This window comes from Electrophorus electricus, chromosome 1, assembly GCF_041902795.1.
Source record: "Electrophorus electricus isolate QZ-2024a chromosome 1, ASM4190279v1, whole genome shotgun sequence".
Taxonomy (NCBI): Eukaryota; Metazoa; Chordata; class Actinopteri; order Gymnotiformes; family Gymnotidae; genus Electrophorus; species Electrophorus electricus.
This window is the reverse complement of record NC_137497.1, coordinates 21,531,221-21,556,220: the sequence shown is the minus strand read 5'-3', so window position 1 is coordinate 21,556,220 and position 25,000 is coordinate 21,531,221. Positions and strand designations below refer to the sequence as shown.

General features: G+C 41.8%; 2 protein-coding genes and 1 long non-coding RNA gene across 3 annotated transcripts in view; 1 reads left to right on the top strand and 2 right to left on the bottom strand.

The window, feature by feature from the left end:
- LOC118240901 (NLR family CARD domain-containing protein 3-like) overlaps positions 1-2,801 on the bottom strand; it is a 24,498-nt gene extending 21,697 nt beyond the window's left edge. The window contains exon 1 of the mRNA XM_081712428.1: positions 2,715-2,801. The gene's annotated coding sequence lies outside the window, so the exon portion shown is untranslated. The remainder of the gene's footprint in view (positions 1-2,714) is intronic.
- The window catches only part of LOC145657500 (uncharacterized), a 56,861-nt gene that overhangs the window by 27,211 nt on the left and 4,650 nt on the right, over positions 1-25,000 (top strand). The window lies entirely within an intron of this gene.
- Positions 21,831-25,000, bottom strand: part of LOC145657477 (NACHT, LRR and PYD domains-containing protein 3-like) — a 51,604-nt gene continuing 48,434 nt past the window's right edge. Inside the window, exons 12-13 of the mRNA XM_081712415.1 lie at positions 22,963-23,009; positions 21,831-22,745 (exon numbers count right to left, since the gene is read on the bottom strand). Coding sequence (XP_081568541.1) covers positions 22,489-22,745; positions 22,963-23,009 — 304 coding nt within the window. The 3' untranslated portion in view covers positions 21,831-22,488. The remainder of the gene's footprint in view (positions 22,746-22,962; positions 23,010-25,000) is intronic.

The window sequence follows — 25,000 nt, the reverse complement described above, 5'->3', positions numbered from 1 at the left end:
AATAAACAATATATAACCAAGACCAAGGCAACAAGACAGGGTTTAAATGCATGAACTAAACGAGGGACAGGTGTGGAAAATCAAACAAGGGGCCGAGAAAACGAAACTACAGAATAGAACTAAAATACACAAGATGGAAAACACGGAACAGGGAAGCTGGGAGGGACTAATCATGACACATTTACAGTACACTACAGGTGGTGGAGGGAAAGTGAGGCTTTGTGAAAAATTGAGATGTTTGAAGCAGTTGTGTCGAAAATAGTTTCAAGGTTTCAAAAGTGTAGTAAAGACTACTGTAGGGAACTGGGATGACTGGCACAGGTTGGCTTTATACTGTGTTCAACCTGGTGTGTTGGCCAGACCACTTAAAGCCATACTGAGATCAAAGGTGTAATAACAGGCATGAACTTTGATGTTACAGAACTGTGAAGTAGAGAATAGGTTACCCAATATTATATGTTGTGAAATCAAATATGTGTCATCAATCTTTGGTCTAAGACACAAATACAGATATTACTTTAAATATCAATGTGGTTTGTAAATGACAACATGCACAATACACAAAAAAAAGGCTTTTACAGTCGATTAAAATATCTATACTACGATCAATATAACTGGTACTTGGGCCCCATCTAGCGGCAAATCTCTGGAACTGACTCAATGACTTGATAAAGAAATGCAGTGGCCATGACTAACATTGAAATAACTGATTTAACCTCACAAACTCAAGGACTAATAGACAAAGGAAGTACAGCTGATATGAAACACAGCATTACCAGAGGATAAATACACTAAAACATGAAAGTGAAACTAAACCTATACAGAAAGGCACAGGGAGTAACGTGCCTGCTTGTTAGTAATTGTCAACTAACATTGTTTTTTCATCAAAGAATATCAATATAAAAAGAAGATGCCTGACTTACATTTTATCAGTAACACAGAGTCTCTGGGTTTAACACAAACAGAGTTTTACTGTGTGGGAAACACTCAGCACCGTGATATCTTTAGCCAATTATACAAAGTTTAACTGGATAATTGACCAATATCTTTAGCCAATGACGCAGAGTTTAACTGGATAATCTACCAATATCTTCAGCCAATGACACAAAGTTTAACTGGATAATCAACCAGTATTTTTAACCAATGACGTAACGTTTAACTAGATAAGTATATTATAAGGAACAACAAAAGTAAATAATATTCACTCATAATTCTTCCAACACTTATGGGCCTTTTGAATAGAAACATTCTGACATGATCTCCACAGTGACCACTTTTGCTAACATCTTGATAATTCTATTCTGTGAAACAACAATGTCTAAACTACTTTGCCTATATATTATTCTGGTGGGTTATACCAGGTTATTGATACATATGATCAATAAATATTTAAAATAAACTACTGTTTCTGTTGTGTTCTGTGAGGCATTTCAAATTCTTGGCATTTCAGTTTCATGTGTAAGACATGACATTTAGAAAGATAATCTATTAACAAAATGCCGGTATGTTTACTGGGATAAATAACTACATGGGTTCTGTGGGTTTACATGAACTCTGTAGAATTCTGTGGCTTTGCATAAACTTTGTTGGGTTCTGTGGGTTCACATGTACTCTGTTGGGTTCTGTGGGTTCACATGAACTCTGTAGTGTATGAAGTGCAGACCAATTTAATGAATTGTCTGTATGGAACAGATTTCATAGTAAAATAAAGGAACAATGTCTCAAAATGATATATTTATTGTTATATTTATATTATAAAATTTTTGTTGTTCTGCTATTTGGGGGGCTTCTTCTCTTCCCAAATTACCTCCTCAGTCTTGGAAAAGATTCAATCACATAGAAGACATGTTGCTGGCATGCACAGGTGTTTTTACCATTATATAAATGTGTGGATGTACAGCACAACACTCCTGTCAGTAAACCAGAGGATCTCTCTCTACATACACTTTCTATATATTAATGTCACTATATCTATCCTACCTACTGCTCACTGGATGTCTCTCACTAGCCTATCAGTCAATATATCCTATCAGTAACCTTCTATCTAGACAACACTGAATCTCTCCGTCTCTCAAATTCTCTATTCTCACAAAACCCTGAAAGTTGGGGTGTATTTTGTTGACTTATAAGCATTCATAGAGTTTGTGACTGAGACAGATGTGTGATCAGGTTTGTTTCAGACACTGTCAGTCAAAGACAGGAGCGGCAGTTTCTGTATGACACCTGTAGAAACACAAGCTTCGTTTAGCCGTGGTCACGTGACATGGCCGTTTTGAGCCATACTTCGTTTCAAAACGCTGCCTTTCAGAAACTCGAAACAAGCGTTGAAACGTCAGTATTGACCGTCCCCTCCCAAACTATAATTAATAATATAAATAATTAAATAACTATACAGGGAATCTGAACTTGAGTTTAGGCCAGAGGAGTTTCAACTGGGACCATTTGAAAATATCACTGACTAACTAAGACTTGAAATCGAGTTTCACAATAACTGACAATATATATCTCGGCCCTTTAAATTATTTTAAATATAGCTATGCAATCGTACTGGGCGTTAGCCATTTTAGTTGCTTAACTTCACCAGGACTTTAATCTTGAGATTTAATCCGCCTTTGGGTTGACCTACGAATGAACCTAAACAGAACTATGTACTTACAAAACATGTTGCTTTAAACTGCACCGACATCGCATTTTTACAAATAGAATGAACTTACCGTGAAATATTTTAAACGCTCGTATCTTCAACCCGCTCAACCTTCAACAACGCCAGCTGTTCAGAAAATACTTTCGTTTTCTTGAGAAAGGTGAGACTACAGGAACACCTGTGTGTAAGTGGAGGGCGGAGCACATGTCAATCATTTTCGACTGAAGACAATTACACAACCGATTTCTTAAAATAGTCATTTTTATTAAGCCAATCAGCAGACAAAGTTAGCTGTCCTTCATTTTGCTGCAGCGAATCATACACTAGTCTATACAACCAATGGATTCACAGTCCCGCCTACACGGACTTGTTTTGCGGCTGCGCTGAGAGTAAATCTCCACTATGTCCGCACGTTGAAACACGTCGGAATTTAACAAACCACTTTGTAGCTCTAACTTACAGATGACTGTAATTTAGATAATCAGCCTCACAATAAGCATGTAAGTGTGTGGACGTCCATAGCATGTTGTGCGTATGACAAATAAAGAATCTTCTTAATGGCTGAATGCTGGCGCGCGCGTGTGTTTGTTTGTTTGTTTCAAGTATTGTGGAAAAAATTATTTATTTGTTTACCTGTATTTGGTAAACCTGTATCAGAAAACTACATGATGTATAGAACACAGCCTAACAGTAAAAGAATAGCAGTAAATGTGTGTTAGCATTGCAAGTTGACAGTTGATCATTTACATTTTATATTAAATAAATGCCATGCAGAGGAGATAAAGATAAAAGACAACAGTAAGAATAAAGAACAGCTGGATCACTGGCAGTGTTCTTCCATTAGAAGAAGGAACCAAACATGTTCCTCATCATATGAAAACTAGATTAAAATATTAAGTGAGCGATTTACGCGTGTTACGAATATGGAAAGCCAAAGTGGTCAAAATGCACTTCAAACGAAAGGCGGTTTGTTTGTAAAACGGAGAAAAAAGCGGCATTTTGGACGTTTTATGTCGCAAAGTCGGCATTCTTTTTCTCTCTGTTTATGGTTTACAGTTTTTGCGGCATATTTTACAGCATAGAGAAAAATAACACAGTTTGTATGTCAGTTTAAAACGCTGTAAAAAGCACCACTTTAAGTGTTCCTTGCTTCAGGTCTTGTGGAGGATAAGCATCGAGACTATTTTCTGTCCTGGCTCCAAGATGGTGGAATGAACTCCCATTCACTGTCTGGGCAGCAGAATCCCTTGCAGTCTTCAAACACAGCTTCACAGCTTCAGTCGCCCATCTATTTGCAGAATATTTAAAGGAAAACTGACACTGCTCCCTTATTGACTTATTGTACTTATTGTACAATAATGTACGTATTACATTACATTATTATAGTATATTAATGTACAATGTACTTATTGTAAGGTGTTGTTTATTATGTTGTTCAACAAACTCTAGCACTTATTATTTATAGCACTTATCATGGTTTAAGGTAGACCTTATGTATTTTGTACTTCTACATATCAGCACTCATCCCTGTATTCTAGTTCACTGGTATGTTTGATTCTAACTTACTGTACTGTAGTAGGATATATTCTATGAGTAAACGACAAAGCACTTTTGTAAGTCGCTCTGGATAAGAGCGTCTGCTAAATGCCGTAAATGTAAATAAACAAAGGTGATCAAAAATAAATGAAAAACTACTCATAAACAAACAAAAAAAGAACAAATTAAACAAAATAAACACTTGATAAAGCTCCTCCCTCGTTTCTCCTACTCCTCTTTATTAAAACCCATCCACTGCATTCATGAGACTGCTGAACACGTAGGCCACACCTCCAAAACTGAGGCACAAAGGACCCCTCAGATGAATCATTTGTTCTGGCCATACATCAAGGGATATGTGGACTTGGCTGCCACAAGGAGCTCAAGCCAGTACTGCCACAGTGCCTGCGTTAGGTCGTCCCAGTGCACACCCAGGATCCTACTCGTCCTCGGTCACATGCCTTCCTCAACTGACCATCGTCACTCACTCATCACTCACATCCAGTAATAACGTTATCAACACCAATGTTCTCGGCTAATTAATTGCATAATGACTCTAATTTGGACAATACTCTTGTAATAGAACCATCAGGAGCAGTATTGTTTGGAATAAATGTACAACATAACTCACCAAACTTACACAAACACCCCTCGTTCAGCCAACAGCATATCCAAAACCACATCATTTTTCCAAGTCAATATTGAGGAGGCTTGTAATTGTTCAGCCTTAGCTGACAAAGCATCATAGGTGTACTTAATAAATCGTTGTTGATTGTAATAAATATAGTTAATCCAGTCAACATTCTTATTAACCAACCAAAACAAGGAAGACTCAAAACCTGCTTCAGTCTGATTTCTAGACTTAAATTCATCTGGTACTCCCATAGAAACCCATTTACATCTATGCATATTTTATCACCTCAGCTACCTAATACCACAGCATGCTTTTGAATTGGATGAGTTTGAATTCCCTGTGTTTCAATCAATAAATTACTATAGCACTTTAGCAATTTACCTGAAATTTGCCAAGAAGTGCTCACGGTCATCATCTGGAGTTAAGGGATGCAGTTTGGGCTCTGAAGCCTAGTGCTACTCTCTGCCCTTCATCACCTCCTATCTGAACACTGACTCCTTCTTCAGCATCATCCTCACTCTGTCTTTGCTGGTCCTCCTGCTGCTGCAGCTGTCAGACCTGCTGCTGAAGGTTCCTCCATCACTGTTCTTGTCCTGAGCTGTCTGCCAATCCCTTGCTTCTTAGGATCAAATCCCACCTTTTCAAATGCCAGTATCCCACCAAATAATTCCAGCTACTCTTCGTGATTTGCCCAAAAATATTTATGGCAACACTTTTTGAGTAACAGTAACACTTCTGACACCACTTGTAATGGTCTGGTGGAAAAGAACCATGGTTACATTCCAAGTGGATACAAAAGAAAATGTGTTTATTGGCTCCTAATGCAAAAAAAAAAAAAAAAAAAATCAAACAGAAATATTCAAAAAGGAAAATTTAGTATTTACAAGTATTTACACTAAATAACACTTTAGATACATGTTAATTACATCACTCAATAAATCACATCAATAAAGTTTGACCAAACAATTCCTGTATGTGTTAATTTACATGCACACATATATAAATATATACATGCACAGCATATGTGCATCTCTAATACAGAGTCCATATGAACAAACTGTGGTGGAGGGTAGCTCCATCACATGGTGAAAAGTTTCACTTCACTCTGGCCCCAGAGCTAAAATGCTAACAGCTCCCCTGAAGTGTTCAGCACATGGTTCAGAGTCAAAAGATAAAAAAACAGACCAGCTGAACTGGTTTCTGGTAATGAAAACTGCTGTGTGCAAATTCTAAACTGTTATTCAGAACTTGAACTGAAGCCAAATCATCTGAGTGCTCATTCTTTGTACCCCTTCAATTTCTCTCTCTCTCTGTCTCTCTTGCTCTCTGTCCCGCTTGCTCTCTGTCTCCATCTCTCTCTCTGTACCCCTCTAATGTCTCTCTCTCCATCTCTCTCTCTGTACCCCTGCTATCTCTCTCTCTCCATCTCTCTCTCTCACACAGATATGTGACACCAGCACTACAACATGATAGATTTCTCTCTGTCTCACACAACAAATGTTGATAGAAAATGTTTCATTCTTTTCAAGCAGCTAAACTGGTTTCTGGTGATGACAAGTGGTTGTGTCTGAGAACCTAAACAGAACAACCCGCTACTCTGTTAGTGTAGTGACCTGAAGTGCTGAATGAACACCTACACTATTAGTATAGTGACCCGAAGTGCTAACATTACCCATCCAATTTTATCTAAACACTTGTACAGTGATGTTAACACCCGCAGTGTTAATACACCTCTTACAGTATTCATGGTGTTTACATATTCGTATTTGTGTCTGTCTTGTGCTTATGGTTGTTTCTCTTGTTTTCTGGATCTGCTTCCATGTTTGTTGCTGAGTCTTCTGTTCCCACCATGTCTGTTCCTGTGGAGATGTTGTATAAACAAACAATCACAGGGAGATATGCTATAGACACACACACACACACACACACACACACACACACACACACACACACACAGAGGGAGATATGGTATAAACACAGACACAGAGGGAGATATAGTATAAACACGCAGACATGGAGATATGGTATAAACACACACATACGGAAGGTGATATGGAATAAACACACAAACAGAGGGAGGTATGGTACAAACACATCCACAGAGGGAGATTTAATAATCATTACAAGACAAGGCTTGTTCTTCTAGTCTTGTGATGTAATGGGACTGAAATGTGCTCGTACTGGTTTGATTCCTTCTAAAGAGAAAAAGGTGTAACCAGATTATTGTTCAGATAGAAACAGAGAGAGTGTGTACAGGTGTACAGATAAAAACTCAGATTGACTGTCTTTTGTTCAGTTAATTAATACAAACGTCACTGATGTTGCAATTATGTTCAAACGTATTATTGAACTACTGAATACATTTGTTCTAAAGTACAGTCTGAAGTTCTGTAGATCACATAAGAGTTAAATACAGCACAGTGCCTCTTGAAACTGTCCCATTCATGCTGATGAGGAGTGGCTTGATCATTTGTGGAGAGAGTCACAGTGTCAGATGATTCGTAGGGCTGGTGAAGAGCATCACAGTGTCTTTTCTTCATCACAATCCTGCCCATTGTAACCATCATTCAATAGTTACCAAACAGGAATCTGGTTTGTTTCACAGAGTCAAACAGTAGTTGTAGAAACAGCTGACAGGTGTTTTTGGTGCTTAAAAAATGTTATCCAACTTGTTCTGTTTTTTCCTCTTAAATGCTCACTGAGTCGAGGGGTGAAGTTTCAATGACCAAATAAGATTTGATTCCACTTATTAGCACAATCAACCATTTACATTTCAGATACATTTCAGTTCAGTTTTGTGCTAATGTTCAAATTATTTTAGGATGTTAAAGAAAACTTATACACCTTACAGCAGTTTGATTTGATCAGTTTCTCTTGTGTTATTTTTTAGAATACAAGAAACAGACTTGTATCTATTTATTAAGGTCCTTTTCGTGATCATTAAACATTCGGGATGTTTTGTCTTCTTGGGGAAGTATTTTCTTTTCAGAGTACAATAGTTGGTGGAACAATTGGTCCTTAATGGGTATCACGGCTGTGATGATCCACTCAGCCTCATCAGGTGCAGTGTTTAATGTTTTTTTCTAGGGACATGTAGAGTTGCTTTGACACCTTTATCTCACTCCTCACTGTGACGCTGCTAAAACTGAGACTTTAATTTTGAGTTATTCAGATACTTTTCCTCCAATGTGTTTGGTCTTGATTTGCTGTATATTTTATGCTCAGCTATATGTCCAGTGTGGCTGCAATTATTATTAGCAACTCCACATTTAAGGTTATTAAAAGAACAACAACATCTTTGACAACTGTTTTCAAAATGTATAAAAGTATAATAAAAGGTGTAATAAAATATGAAGTTTTAGAATTGATTCTCATGAATACATTATACAGACTAACAGTATAGTAGCTGTTAAAGGGGTTAAGCAATGTGTGGTCTGCTGGACAATGATACCAGTAGAATCTTACCTGCACTGATATTCAGATACTTTAAGAATCTGACTTTGCCCTGAACACCTGAACTAAGTGTAGATTCAGTTATTAATATTTAACATTTTCAGGTGAAGTTACTGTATGCAGATTTATTAATGAAAATCTCTGACTTTAAATCCCACTTATCTTTCCTCCGTTTGATCTGAACGTACAACCTGAGCAGAACGTTGGTAGAAAGCTGGTCAATACGCAGTTAGAGAACTCTATCTGGCACTAATGTAACATGTGATTAGTGTCAAATAAATGTGGGAGTATATGTAGAACACTATATCTAAGCGCTCCAGAAGAAGGGAAATAGTGCCATGAACCAGAAACACTCACACTGCAGTGACATCAGGTTCATTATAATCAGTGTTTCAGTGTCCTGGTCCTACTATTTAGGGATGAACTGTTGACAGGGAGCAGAGAGCAGCGTCTCCAGTGTCCAGCTGTGTGTGTGAAGAGGAACAACTCCATGATGGAGCCTCATAACACCAGCAGTGGAGGAGGAACCTCTGACCCACAGTGAGGAGTTTTCCATCAGCACCTAATCTGAGGAAACAGGAAGAGGGAATATTCAGGATAAATGAGATGTAGTGAAGGATGTAATTACTCAACACTTTCCTCATCTTCATCAGGGTAGAGAGAGCAGAGCCTCCAGCACCCAGCTGTGTGTCTGTTAAGAGTGAATCACCTCCAGCACCCACCTGTGTATCTATGAAGAGTGATGCATCCATGGATAATCCTTTTAACTTCAGTAGTGAACCTGTGACCTCAGTCCTACAGTGAATCACACATTACACACTCAGATTCTTTCATAAGTGGGGTGGATGTGTTCCTCCCAGTGTGTGAGGGAGTGAAGTTCCCCCAATATTACAACACTAATACCCCAGTAAACAATGTCACCATTCTACAAGACAAACTAATAAAAGGGGTTCACCACAGGTGTGTTTTAGTTTTAGGTTTAGGAGAAAGAGATTCAGCATCATCTACCCACACACATTCTCCAACTCTCTCTTGTAACCGATGGCTCGTAATGCCAGCAAGCTGCCACCAGAGGGAGGCCATGAGCTGGGAGATAATCAGTGTTCATTAGTCTGATCTCCCACAGGTGCCCCACCCCTATATAATTACTTCACTCAGGACACTCTTTATGAAGCCTTGGTGAGTGGGTATTTTATAATTGGTATTTTTTCAAGTGGAAAGTTCTCAACAAGAGTCTCCTGTCGTCTTTCTTACCTGTTCTGTGAGGGACGGTCTTCCCTCATGTCTGTCTCTTCTTGTTTCTTCTGATGAGAGTCCCTCTCTAGCAGTCGTTTATTAGGAGGAGAAATGTCCTGTTGCAGGATGTGTCCCTGTGTGTTTGTTCTCTGTCTTCCAGTTATTTGTCCTTTGTTCTGTGTTCATTTCCTGTTGTGTTTAGGGAGAGGTACAGAGTGTCCTGAGTCTACCACACACGTAGTGGTTAAAGCTGCATCCCCAGACTAGTGCAGACGCTGGTTTGATCCTCGGACCAGACAAGTCACTTTGTTTTTCATTAGAAGTGGCTGAGGGTTTTCTCACCCATAGACTTGCCCCTTCTGGTTAGGTGAATACTCGGCTTCCTTCCTCCACTTATGTCTCCACCAAGCACTCTCATCACTCCCTTCACTCCTTTCACTTTCCCAGTAATGTAGTGGGTAGAACAGTGTGATATGTTTCACTCACTCCTTCAGTTTGAATCATGTCCCAGTTGTGTGGTTTCCTGTCTCAGTTGTGTTTTGCCTGCTGTCTCCCCTTCCCTGTTCACCTCCTAGAGTATCCACTAGGGGGCAGAGTCTGTCAGGTGCTTCTTCCATGATTATCCCCAGAGCCTGCTGCTCTGTTACATTTCTCTCTCTCTCTCTCTCTCTCTTCTTTTGCCCCCTGTACTGTGTGGATGAGGATGTATCACATCATCTTTTACAAAAGTGTCAATTTAACTTGAATTCATGTTTATAAACCATTAACATCTTTGTCTTGTTTTTGAACAGTTCCCAAAAGAAACCTGAAAATATTTATAAAGAAAAACAGTGTTCAAGGTGTGTAAGTGTGTGTGTGAGGGGGGAAGGGTCTTTATCATTAGAGTGTGTTTAGATCATAGATCATGATGAAATTCTGTGGTTTACTGGTTCATTCTTTACTTTAATGTTTTGTTTTTTTTTGTAATGAAGATGATAATGAAAGATACACAAACTTCACAAACTACTGTGTTGTAGCTTTATAAAACTAAAAATGAAACTTTAAGATACAGCTCAGTTAATATGATGTTTATGTTCTTTTATAAACCATAATGTCCACATGACCACCCAATGCCCCTCAGTTCAGCCCTCTCTTATGTATAATATATTATCCTGTGTTAAAAAGATCTGTATATGACACTAGTTTTACTGATACTGTTTATTCAGGAGCTGGAGGACAAAATCATCTCTCTGGTGAAGAATGAGCTGAAGAGATTTAAGAATCTACTGAGAGCAGATTATCCAGCATGCACTGAGAGACAGATGGAGGATAAGAAGGATCAGAGCAAAATCAGAGAGGGGGCGCTGGAGATCACACTGCACTTCTTGAGAAGCATGAACCAGACAAACCTCGCTATTACACTACAGACCAGTAAGAGCTGAGGTATAACATTATCACACTCAAGACAACTGTGTCCTACATTTATCACTATTGTCAAGTATTTGCAGAATGCTGAAGTTTTGAGGATACGTCATTATTCTTTAGAACTGGGAGTAGATCAGTGAGATTGGACCACAGATCACTGGATGGTGTTGTGATACACAGAGTTTGATATACAGGGTTTTTCTTTCCTTGTCTCTCAGTCTCAGATGTCCAGTCTCAGATGTTCAGCTCTGCTAGTTGTAGGTCTCCTCAGTCAGGTGACAGTTACCTGTGTGTGTGTTGGAACTTCCGCTGGTTTAAATGGTATATAGTGTTAGTAAAGTTCTTTAATTGCGTGCTCACTTCTTTGCGTAAAAACATGCGTTCGGTTCCTTCGTAAACAAACCCAAAATACACAAGCCTTTGGTTAACTGAAAATGCACGATACTGATGTAAAAGTGTTCCTGAATAGAGCATTAGACCCCCCTTTTCTATTTTATATTGATTTCTATTGGCCATTGTCTTGGAGTGACAGCAATTCTCACCTATGTGTGAAGGAGGTAGGGGGAGGGAGGGTGACTATCATTTACTTTCAAGTGTTTCCAGGGCAAGCAGCATGATTGGCAGCAGTTTCATCAAATAGAGGAGGCCTAGACGAAAACGTAGTCCCCTCACTTGCCTTATTTAGTCATCCCTTTAATGTTTAATATTTCTACCTTGTTAGAAATGTGGATATACTGTCCTTGCTAACATTTTCTCCCAGCTGACATGATGCTTATAGATTAGAGTTTAGTCCTTCAGCACTCTAGCTAAATAGTTTTATGAATTGCTTAACCCTGATTATGTCCATCTAGATGAGGAAAAATCTGAGTAGAGTTTTAATTTTAATCAAATAACATTTTTTGGTCTTGTTCAATCTGGTTGGCATATACACTGTCAAATGGAATTATGAAGCTATCTAGCTAGATAACTAACGTTACCAAACTCAAGTGACTAGCAAGCAGTCGTGGATCTCTACAGGAAATTCTAGACAGACTGATTCAATTTAACACTGTCCATCTCAAAATGTTCCACTCTATTTATAATTGTTTAACTTTCTACATATTTTGTGAATATGGTTTGAAATCCCCTCAGAAATCAGCTTGTTAGCTCCAGCTTTATCTAGCTAGCTACATGTGAGGATTACAGGGAAGTAACAGCTCTGCTCTCACTAGCAAAATACCGGAAGAAAGAAAGATTTGATCATTTGTTTTTGCTTCTGTCTGTATTCATTGCTTACAATATCCTGCTATCATTTATGTAGAAAGTGCCTAATTTAACTAGTTTTTTTTCTGTCAGTTTCTTCATCACTTGGTTTATTTGGTGTTCTTATGTCTCTTCAAAATGAAGCTTCTCAACATTAGTCTGAAAGTATCAGTTTCTCAATTGCCATGTTTAAGTTATTCAAAATAACTTTATTTTTGTATATCCTCATTGCAAATTTGATTTTAAATTACAATGGAAGTTGCATTAAAAGTATTGAAATGTCTTAAATCTGACTTGGGGGTGCCTGCAGACTGCATGTGTGTGTGTGTAAGGGTTGGTGGCAGGCCGATGCCCCCCTCCGGCCACCAGAGGGAGGCCTTGAGTCAGGCACACCACTAATCAGGTTTAACACCCAACAGCTGGGCTAGACTTTATATAAGCCCAGTGACCCAGCCATTCAGCGCTGGCTCTTTGCCAAAGTTCTGAGCCAAGCTTCTAGGTGGTAACTTCAGGTATTGAGGTCTGAGCCCTTGTGCTACACCTCACTTCTTGTCTGCAAGGGTGTTCGTGTTTTTACACATCCCCTCCCCTCAAGTTTTCCCCCTTGTGCTACACCTTACTTCTGTGCTGTGAGTGTGTCTGTGTTTTTACACATCCCCTGCCCTCTCCAGTTTTCTCTCTTGAGTCTGTCTCTCTCCCGAGCGTGGTTTCTCACCCAGTAGGCTGTTGGTGTCATCACCTACCTGACCTGGGTTCGAGCCCGCCTTACAGAAAGACCCAGCCAAGGACCCAGCTCAACAGTTTGTTCTGGAACAGGTAAAGGTGGCTCTGACTAATCAGGGGGTGACTGTTGGTCAACATGAGCAGGCCCTGCAACAGATCCTCTCTCCGTTACAGGCCCTGACAGACCTCCTGACACAAACACCAGTGCCTCTGGCTCCTCCTAGTCAGGAGGCAGCTGGGGCTGAGGCAGCAGCAGAGCCAGCCCAAATCCTGCCCACCTCACATTCAGAGCCATTGCTCCCTGCCCCTGAGCGCTATGCTGGTGAGGCAGAAGGTTGTAGGGGGTTTCTCCTTCAATGCTCACTGGCTTTCGAGCAGCAGCCATCTTGGTTCCCCACAGAGCGAGCAAAGGTGGCGTACATCATCTCCCTTCTGACTGGGTGTGCTCTGGCATGGGCCACCCTGGTCTGGAAGCGCCAAACTGCCGTCTGTTCCACTGCAGCAGAATTCGCTGCTGCCCTTAAGCGGACCTTCGGCCATCCAGTCACTGGAGGGAGACGATTTCCCGTCTTCTTAACATGCGACAGGGGAGAAGAGCGGCGGCTGATTATGTGAGTGAGTTCCACACTGTGGCGGCTGAGAGTGGATGGAACCCCACAGCGCTGATGGCTGCTGTTCACCAGGGCCTCAGAGAGGACCTTAAACATGAACTGGTCCACCGTGATGCTCCTGCCACTCTCCATGACCTCATCCATCTGCTCTTGCGTATTGACAATTGTGTGTGGCAGAGGCGCAGAACACGGGGACCAGAGATCAGTCGAGGCTCTCGTGGACCTCTCTGTGCACCTTTAGCCCTGTTCATGTGCATGACCAGCAGGGGGAGTCCGAATCCCAGCTAATGCAGCTCGGACACACCCGCATTTCCCGAAGTGAACGCAACGCTCGGATGCAGGAAGGGAGGTGTCTGTACTGCAGAAGCTTGGGTTATCTCCACCCAACTTGTCCTGAGCTCCAGGGAAAAGACAACATCCGGCAGGGGAGGGAGGACCTCTGACGGACTCGACCAGTCCTCCCTGAGCTCAGGGGTTGCTCCTCAGTACCACAATGGCTTGGGGAACATCTGAAACACATTTTCTGCAAACATGAAACTCTGTAATGGAATCTAGAATGGAACACACACACACACACACACACACACACACACAACAAACGAACACAGGATGTAACACTTGAAAAAAGATCATTTTTTTCTCTTTTAGTGTTTTTCAGTAATAGTTACATGAATGCTTTATAGTCCACGACAGAAGAGATTATGCTCTCCTGTCAGTCAAGAAATGCAAAGTAAACATTCACTGAGTCTCATAAAGTTGGATAGCCTTCATATTACTGGGCTTTCCAGAAAAAAGATTGATTAAGACTTTGGTTCCACAGCCAATAAAATTTACTCCAGTTATTCTTTTTATGAGCCTATACACACAATTTTTCTATATATATTCGTCTTGTCTTAAACTGATTGATTTTCCACAACCAGTAGTTTGCTGAGTGACTTTAAATAAACTGCAGTGAACATAAAATGAAATGCATATTTACCATATATTAGTACTAAAAAGACGTTTCCAAAACATCATATAGTCCAGAAAGCACAGTTTGTATTTTATTTGGTTGTTGCATTCATTTAGTCCTCTGAATATATACACTAGGTGTAAGGTTGTAGTGTGTCTCTGTTTAATCTTGGGCATGTTTGCTCTGTAGAAAGAATTGTGGGAGAGAGGAAAACTCATGAGATATGTCTGTGTACTAAATGTATCTGACCAAAATGCTCAAGCCTGTAATGGTAGTACTAGCCCATGGACTAATGGGAGTGATGTATAGATCCATTATTTTGTTCCTTTAATTAGTATAAATATAGATTGTATATTTTTACTGTTCATTTGCAAGTGCAGGAGATCAAATCCAGCTTGCGCAAGAGACACATGGTGAGGTCCAAATGCGCCAGCTAACTGACTGATTTATTATATTGTGGTGTAAGTTATGTAGAAGACTATTTAATTTAAAGGATAGTAATTGAAAAAAAAAAGTTATCTATGGTGGCTGTAACTTTCAACTGGTGCTGAATTTCACTCTTCAGTCATTTATTTGTGCAGTTTAAAAGACTCATTTTTTTCTTTGTGTTTTTCCCTTTATCTGAACACAGATTCATATAGACATGTTTTACACTGTGGTGATCCTACCCTTTAATGGCAATGCATTTTATACTGTAGCTAATTCTCTGCAATGAAATTTAGGAGTATAGGTCTTACTTTGAGGACACTAGGCTAATTTGAAATTTGTCTGTATGTCATTTTCAGCAGGAATAACCTGCTTCTCAGGGAACATCAGCAGAGATGAGATGGCCAGTGGCAGAGAGGAGATTGATGAGACCTTCCCTGCACTACCTCGGGATGGACCAGAGAGTCCTGGCAAGAAAAAAAAGATTATTTAGGAAATCCAAGGAAATTCAAAGAAAAACAACTCATCTACACCCTTGGAACTTTGGAACCCCATTGAAGATGGCCCATGAACGGACTGAAAGGACTGTGGCAGCATGTCTGAGTGAAGTGACTGATGGATATGACTTGTACAGATCAGCCAGGACCAAGCAGAGGCACTCTGTGGCACCTGCTTCACCAGCCCTGAAAAGGGTCAACAAAGACACCAAACCAGGTGTGGATACAAAGCAGTCAGCCATCTTCCGTCTAGGGCCAAGAGAACATGAGTGGCTTGTGAAGTGTGCTGCAGGACAGCAGGATCAAATCTGCCAGCTTCTGCTCCAGGACATCAAGCTGGCAGAGAAGAGAAACTTCATTTCTGGCTTCACAGTACTTCACTGGGCTGCTAAACAAGGAAACAGTGAAATGGTGCGCAAGATCTTTCTTCTTTCACAGCAAGGTGGGCCAGGGGTTGACGTTAACATCAAGAGCTATGACGGCTACACCCCACTACACATGGCTGCTATTCACAGCCACGAATCAGTCCTGAGTGTTCTGGTGCGTGATTATGGTGCCAACTGCAACATACGTGACAACAGTGGCAAAAAGCCCTATCACTACTTACACAAGGACGCCTCACCCAAGGTGAGAGAGCTGCTCGGAGACCCTCACGCTGCGGATTACAAGCCCTCAGGCCATGAGCAGCACTTTTCCAATCCATCCAAAGGGCTCAGCACTTTGAGTAAACTATTTCAGTCCAAGCACAGAAAAATACTCAGATGCGGATCAAGATTCCACTCAGGCTTGAAGCAGCTTGACCAGCCTTGACCAAGATGAGGACAGGATAGACTATACATTAATTTCCAGAATGTTTCCATACAATGAACTTCCCAAACTAAATAGCATATCCTCAAATAAACATTTTCTCTAATTTGTCTTTCACTCCTGATTTGAAATAAATCATTTACACATACATGTTTGAAATATTGCATAGTCATATCTGCCTTGAACCATTATCTGTTTTCTTTGAATATTCTCTCATGTTTTGTCTTTGAGTAATGAAATGTTTTTGAGGTCCTTCATCAGCTGTGCAAGCAAAGTGCTTCTGAATTAGTAGTAGGAGAAGCCAGATAATATATGAAAAATTAGTAGTGTGCTTTATATTGTTTGTAAGAACTCCTTTGTATTTATACTCCTTTGTATTTATAAATGTGCAGACTAAGTGCTCAGGTGAAATTAGTGTGATAAAATTAAACTAAATAAATTAGATAAAATTTGCTCTTGTGTTCCAGTTGTTTTGTTTCCCTCTTTCTGTTCTTTTAATACTATATCGAATTAATTTATGTTTTGTAAGGTAACTCGAGGTAAATGCCTGACACAATCAAAGCCTAAGACTGAGACAAAGAAGCTATACATTTGCATGAACACATCTGTTGAGCCTTTCCTTCTTATGCCACCCCTGAGATCAGTAGTTAAAAACTGATTTCAGCAGAGAGTCATTTTAAACAGAAGTAACTACAAGTCTAGAACCTCTCACGAGAAGATTATTGTACTTAGAATAACATCTTATTTTATATGTTTGTCAGATACCCAGTTTGTTAGTCTGTCTAAACTCGATTCATTTGCTCTTCACTACTCAGTCAACTTAAGGTCATCTTCTTTTGGCATTGGTAGAATTTGGATTAGTACTGTTTGGCCGACAGTAATCACCTGATTATATCACCTGATATAATGACCTAAATAACTGTTGCAGCTAAGATTAGTAAGCACAACATCCAAACAGTGTCACCTGAAGTCCAGGTTTACCAGGCTCTGTGTTGTGGCATTGACAGTATGCATAAGTGAACAGTACCATTAGGTGCACTAAGCCTAGTGGGTTAATTTGGCCTCCTGTTTCTCATATCACGTTGGAGTGTGAGGTTGGATGACTGACTCTCTCCGACAGGTCACATCAATCCAAACTTTCACTTCCATTGCACATCTGCCATCATTAGGTGCAGCACCGGCCCACATGAAACCCATCCTGGGGAGTGGGTGCCATGCACAAAGTCATACACACATACACACACATACAGTCTAAAGTTTATTCGATGTAGCAATTTTGTGTAAGTGCCATTGTTGACCTTAGTTCACATTTCTCTCTGTAATAAATGACTGCAGCATGCAATGTGATAGATGAGGGGCAGGGGTACAGGCAGTCCCGCAGGCCTGACGGACTCATCACTGGGATCAAACTCAGCTCACTCTCCTGCCCTGTACACACCTCCAGTGGCCAGCTAAGTTTTGATCAACACAAAGCATACACAGCACCCAAGCTTAGTATGAGGAAATGTTTGACTGTGAAGGACAACACCTCCTTAATCAGCCCGTAATGTAGCATCAGCAAAACTCTACATCTAAGGGAAGAGAATAAAAGAATTGAAAAAAAAGGGCAAAGGTCATATACAGCAAACTTGTAGTGTTACCATCTGAACATGATGCACATATAACAAGTTTAAAAGCAGTTTGTGAGAATTTCAAATCACTTCTTCTCATGTCAAGCACCTTTGTGTTTGTTCTTTCCAGCAGGATGGATGTCTTGTTTTCTGTTGGACGCTGTTCACCTGTGACTCCTCTGTAAATACGGAAAGAATAAGACTTAAGAATAATGTGAGGTCTTTCACTTCTCTTCTGCCAATCTCCTAGGTGTAGGTTCCACTATGTTTTGCTGTTATTCTTTATATCTATGAAATACTTGTTAGATAGAATGGCATATACGCATTAGTTGGGGAAAACAGTACAGACTTTTATAAATGTAGCTTTAAATGCAGCACTGATGATGTCAGCGAGTTTACGGAGGCAGTAGTGGGGTTTATTGGGAAACTGGTGGACGACACGATCCCAAGAATCACCATCAAGAAGTTTTCCAACCAGAAGCACTGGGTGGACAGAACCATCCACGAGGCTCTGAACTCTAGCACTGCTGCCTACAATGCGGGGATCATCAGTGGGAACATGGACGAGTACAAGTCTGCAGCATACGGAGTGCGCAGGGCGGTGAGGGAGGCGAAGCGGCACTACGGGAAGAAACTAGAGACATAGTTCCAGCAGAGTGGCTCTAGATCCCTGTGGCAGGGACTACGGATGATCCCGGACTACAGGAGCCCACCCTCTGGACTGATGAGTGCGGATGAGTCTCTGGCGAACGAGCTAAATACATTCTTTGCTCGCTTCGAGGCTACATCTAGCAGCACTAATGCTAACAGCGTTAATGCTAACAGCGCCAATGCTAACTGCGCTAGTGCTAACAGCGCTAGTGCTAATGGTACTATCGGCGCAGCCAATGGCACATGCGCGGGGCCCACCATAGAACAGCGCCCTCTTATTATCACGGAGAGTGACGTGAGGAGAGTGTTTAAAAGGGTGAAGACCAGGAAGGCGATGGGACCAGATGGTATCTGCGGGAGGGTCCTCAAAGCCTGCGCAGATCAGCTAGCCCCGGTATTCACCGACATCTTCAATCTCTCCCTGACGCTCGGTATCGTCCCATACCAACTTCAAGTGGTCCACCATCGTCCCCGTCCCGAAGAAACCTCGACCCTCCGACCTCAATGACTACCGCCCTGCTGCTCCACACTACACTGACTCACCTGGACGAAGGGAGGGGAAATTATGTTAAAATGCTATTTGTCGACTACAGTTCAGCATTTAACACTATCATCCCCTCCCTACTCACTACTAAGTTGGGGGATCTAGGACTGCATACATCCCTGTGCGACTGGATCTCCAACTTCCTAACAGACAGACCACAATCAGTACGGGTGGGCAATTGCGCCTCATCCACCCTCACCCTCAGCACTGGAGCTCCTCAGGGTTGTTGCCTAAGCCCCCTGCTCTACTCACTGTACACCTACGACTGCACAGCCACTTCCAGCTCTAACATCATTGTCAAGTTTGCTGACGACACCGTTGTCGTGGGTCTGATCTCGGACAACGACGAGAGGGCCTACCTGGAGGAGATTAAACACCTGGAAAACTGGTGCCAGGAAAATAATCTCCTCCTAAACGTCAGTAAGACAAAGGAGCTGATCGTGGATTGCAGCAAGAAGCAGGAGCGGCACTACCAACCTGTGAGGATCAGTGGAACCACGGTGGAGAGAGCAGATAGTTTCAGGTACCTTGGTGTTCACATCTCGCAGGACCTGTCCTGGTCCCGCCGTACCAACTCCCTGGCAAAGAAGGCTCGTCACTTCAGACTGCCCTCCAAGGTACTGCGGAACTTCTGCACCTGCACTATCGAGAGCATCCTCACGGGGAACATCACAGGTATGTTATTTTTCTCTTAATCTACTTTTGTCTTACCTACTTCAATCAAATATACAGACTTTTCTGGCTAGATAAACATTATACTTAAACTCTAGTAACATATTATAAGAATAATATTTCATCTCAAATATTTACAATACATTTCTATAATACATTTCACTCATACTGTGTACAACATCTGTATCTGTATCACTCCAACACTCAGAAAACAAAATGAAAAACCTTTCAGTTTCCAAAGATTTCCACCTTTAATGTGTAGATTTGTACAGAGTTTAACACAGTGAGGTTATGATTCCACAGCATGTGTAACTTGTAGAACAGTATTTATGTCATATGTACAGAAATCAACTGCAGCTCAGTCTATTATTTGAACATCATTTATTGTGTGTGTGTGAGAGAGAGAGAGGGAGAGGTTTAAAGTGTCTGTGTGTGTGTGTGTGTGTGTGTGTGTGTGTGTGTGTGTGTGTGTGTGTGTGTGAGTGTGTGTGAGTGTGTGTGTGTGTGTGTGTGTGTGTGTGTGTGTGAAAGAGAGTGAGAGGTATAGAGTGAATGACAGAGAGAGATGTGTAGCGTGTATGTGTGAGAAGTGTGTGTGTGTGTGTGTGTGTATGTGTATGAGAGAAAGTTACAGGTGTATTTTGTGTGTGTGTGTGTGTGAGAGAGAGAGAGAGAGGTGTTTTGTGTGTGTGTGTGTGCATACGTTTGTGTAAGAGACTTGTAGTGTGTGTGTGTGTGTGTGTCACAGAGATGTACTGTGTGTGTGTGTGTGTGTGAGAGAGGTGTGTGTTCGTGTGTGTGTATGACAGACAGGTGTAGTGTGTGTAAGAGACAGAGAAAGATGTGTAGCGTGTATGTGTGAGAACGAAGTGTAGTGTGTGTAAGAGTGTGTGTGAGAGAGGTGTGTGTGTATGTGTGTAAGAGAAAGATACAGGTGTATTTTGTAGTATTGTGTGTGTGTGTGTGTGTGTGTGTGTGTGTGTGTGTGAGAGAGAGAGAGGGGTGAGAGAGAGAGAGTGTGTGTGTGTGTGTGTGTGTGTCACAGAGATTTGTACTGTTTGTGTGTGTGAGAGAGGTGTGTGTGAGAGAGGTGTGTGTGAGAGAGGTGTGTGTGAGAGAGGTGTGTGTGTGTGTGTGTGTGTGTGTGAGAGAGAGAGATGTACTGTGTGTTTGTGTGTGTGAGAGGTGTGTGCTTGTGTGTGTGTATGACAGAGAGAGACAGGTGTAGTGTGTGTAAGAGACAGAGAAAGATGTGTACCGTGTATGTGTGAGAAAGAACTGTAGTGTGTGTGAGAGAGAGGTGTCTGTGTATGTGTGAGTGTGTGTGTGCATACATTTGCGTAAGAGACTTGGTGTGTGTGTGTGTGTGTGTGTGTGTGTGTGTGTGTGTGTGTGTGTGTGACAGAGATCTACTGTGTGTTTGTGTGTGTAAGAGTGTGTGTGAGTGAGAGGTGTGTGTGTATGTGTGTGAGTGTGTGAGAGAGAGAAAGAGAGAGGTGGTGTGTGTGCGTTCGTGTGTGTGTGTGTGTGTGTGTGTGTGAGAGAGAGAGAGAGAGAGAGAGAGAGAGACAGGTATATTATGTGTGTGTATGTGAGAGACGTGTAGAGTGTGTGTGAAAGACAAAGTATGTGTGTGTGCGTGTGAGAGAGAGAGAGAGGTGGATTGTGTATGCGTTTGTGTGAAAGAAGTGTATTATGTGTGTGTTACGGAGAGATGTACTGTGTGTTTCTGAGTGAGTGGTGTGTGTGAAAGAGTGAGAGGTATAGAGTGTATGACAGAGAGATGTGTAGCGTGTATGTGTGAGAAGGAAGTGTAGTGTGTGTAAGAGTGTGTGTGAGAGAGATACAGGTGTATTTTGTGGTATTTTGTGTGTGTGTCTGTGTGAGAGAGAGACACACACACACAAGGGTGTAGTGTGTGTGTGTGTGTGTGTGTGTGTGTGTGTGTGTGCGCGCGCGCATGTGTGAAGAGAGAAGTGCAGAGTGTGTTTGTGTGTGAGAGAAAGAGCAAAGTGTGTGTGTGTGTGTGGCAGAGAGAAAGAGAGGTGTGTGTGTGTGTGTGTGTGTGTGTGTGTGTGTGTGTGTGTGTGCGCGTGCGCGCATGTGTGAAGAGAGAAGTGCAGAGTGTGTTTGTGTGTGAGAGAAAGAGCAAAGTGTGTGTGTGTGTGTGTGGCAGAGAGAAAGAGAGGTGTGTGTGTGTGTGTGTGTGTGTGTGTGTGTGTGTGTGTGTGTGTGTGTGTGTGTGTGTGTGTGTGTGTGTGGCAGAGAGAAAGAGAGAGGTGTGTGTGTATGTGTAAGGAAATGTGTGTATTATGATGTCCACTAGTTGTGTGTGTAGAGGAGTGTGTGTGAGAGATAAGGGTGTATTTTGTGTGAGTGTGTGTGCGCGCGTGCAAGAGAGGTGTAGAGTGCGAGTGTGTGTGTGAGAGAAAGAGCAAAGTGTGTGTGTGTGTGTGTGTGTGTGTGTGTGTGTGTGTGTTTTATACTCAGCAGGCATGTGTGTATGATGTTCACCAGTTGTGTGTTTCCCTGCAGACTCAGGTGTTCCTCCAGGACACAGGAGGCTATTCTACCTCACACACACACACACTGAGGAGTTATAATAAACCCTAAACCCTGCATAGAGGGGCTCAGTGAATGTGGAGTGGAGTGTGTGTAAGTGTGTGAGGGTGTGTGTGTGAGAGGAGACGCTGTAGAAGGACAGAGTGCCGGCGGGCCAGTCCAGATACACTCCTACTCTGTTGGAGCTGGAGGGGGCAGAGATGTCAGTGAACTTATTATTGTGCCAGACAGAGTAACTGTTATCAGAGCAGCTCAGACTCCAGGACTTTACATTAAGCCCAAACTCAGTCACCACTGTCTCCTTTCCTCCTGATTCCTTTATATGTCACTGATATAACAGCCCCCCACCCACTCCACTCAACCTCCCAGTAACAGCGTCCAGTCAGACTCTCTCTACAGAGAACCTGCTTACAGACATCAAATCTCTCTGCATGATCAGGATACGACTGCTGCTGCTCCACACACGTCACCTTTCTGTTCCCCTCAGACAGAGAGAGACGTGTGTGTGCTGTGTTTGGGTCCAGTGTGAGATCACACGCATCTGCACACAAGAAGACACATTAGAGGAGAGATCACAAATACTGTGTGTGAGTGTGTGTGAGTGTGTGTGAGTGTGTGAGTGTGTGAGTGTGTGTGCTGTGTGTGAGTGTGTGTGCTGTGTGTGAGTGTGTGTGTCTGTGTGTGAGTCTGTGTGTGAGTCTGTGTGTGAGTCTGTGTGTGTGTGTGTGTGTGTGTGTGTGTGTACATTTACTTCTTACATTTTCTTAGTCCTGGTTTGATTCTCATCTCCCCTGCGTGCTCCACCCTAAAGAAACACACACACACACACACACACACACACACACAGATAATAGTTCTCTCTCTCTCTCTCTCACACACAGATAATAGTTCTCTCTCTCTCTCTCTCTCTCACACACACACAGATAATAGTTCTCTCTCTCTCTCTCTCTCTCTCACACGGAAAATAGTTATCTGTCTCTCTCTCTCTCACAAACACACAGATAACAGTTCTGTCTCTCTCTCTCTCTCGCTCACACGGATAATAGTTATTTCTCTCTCTCTCTCTCACACGGATAATAGTTCTCTCTCTCTCTCTCTCTCACACACAGATAATAGTTCTGTCTCTCTCACACACACACAGATAATAGTTCTGTCTCTCTCACACACAGATAATAGTTCTGTCTCTCTCTCTCTCTCTCTCACACAGAGATAATAGTTCTCTCTCTCTCTCTCTCTCACACACACACAGATAATAGTTCTCTCTCTCTCTCTCTCTCTCTCTCTCACACGGAAAATAGTTATCTGTCTCTCTCTCTCTCACAAACACACAGATAACAGTTCTGTCTCTCTCTCTCTCTCGCTCACACGGATAATAGTTATTTCTCTCTCTCTCTCTCACACGGATAATAGTTCTCTCTCTCTCTCTCTCTCACACACAGATAATAGTTCTGTCTCTCTCACACACACACAGATAATAGTTCTGTCTCTCTCACACACAGATAATAGTTCTGTCTCTCTCTCTCTCTCTCTCACACAGAGATAATAGTTCTCTCTCTCTCTCTCTCACACACACACAGATAATAGTTCTGTCTCTCTATCTCACACACACAGATAATAGTTCTGTCTCTCTCTCTCTCTCTCACACGGATAATAGTTCTGTCTCTCTCTCTATCTCTCTCTCTCTCACACACACAAAGATAATAGTTCTGTCTCGCTCTCTCTCACACACACACACAGATAATAGTTCTGTCTCTCTCTCTCTCACACACAGAGATAAAAGTTCTGTCTCTCTCTCACACGGAAAATAGTTCTCTCTCGCTTTCTCTCTCTCTCTCTCACACACACACACACAGATAATAGTTCTGTCTCTCTCTCTCTCTCTCTCACACACAAATAATAGTTCTGTCTCTCTCTCTCACACGGAAAATAGTTCTGTCTCTCTCTCTCTCTCTCACACACAAATAATAGTTCTGTCTCTCTCTCTCTCACACAGATAATAGTTCTGTCTCTCTCTCTCTCTCTCACACACACACAGATAATAGTTCTGTCTCTCTCTCTCACACACAGATAATAGTTCTGTCTCGCTCTCTCTCACACACAGATAATAGTTCTGTCTCTCTCTCTCACACGGAAAATAGTTCTCTCTGTCTCTCTCTCTCTCTCACAAAGATAATAGTTCTGTCTCTCTCTCTCTCACACACACAGATAATAGTTCTGTCTCTCTCTCTCTCTCTCTCACACACACACAGATAATAGTTCTGTCTCTCTCTCTCTCACACACACACAGATAATAGTTCTGTCGCTCTCTCTCACACAGAGATAATAGTTCTGTCTCTCTCTCTCTCTCTCTCTCTCTCTCTCTCTCACACACACACAGATAATAGTTCTGTCTCTCTATCTCACACACACAGATAATAGTTCTGTCTCTCTCTCTCTCTCACACGGATAATAGTTCTGTCTCTCTCTCTCTCTCTCTCTCTCACACACACAGATAATAGTTCTGTCTCTCTCTCTCTCTCACACGGATAATAGTTCTGTCTCTCTCTATCTCTCTCTCTCTCACACACACAAAGATAATAGTTCTGTCTCTCTCTGTCTCTCTCACACACACACAGATAATAGTTCTGTCTCGCTCTCTCACACACACACACAGATAATAGTTCTGTCTCTCTCTCTCTCACAGGGATAATAGTTCTGTCGTTCTCTCTCTCTCTCACACACAGAGATAAAAGTTCTGTCTCTCTCTCACACGGAAAATAGTTCTCTCTGTCTCTCTCTCTCTCTCTCTCTCTCACA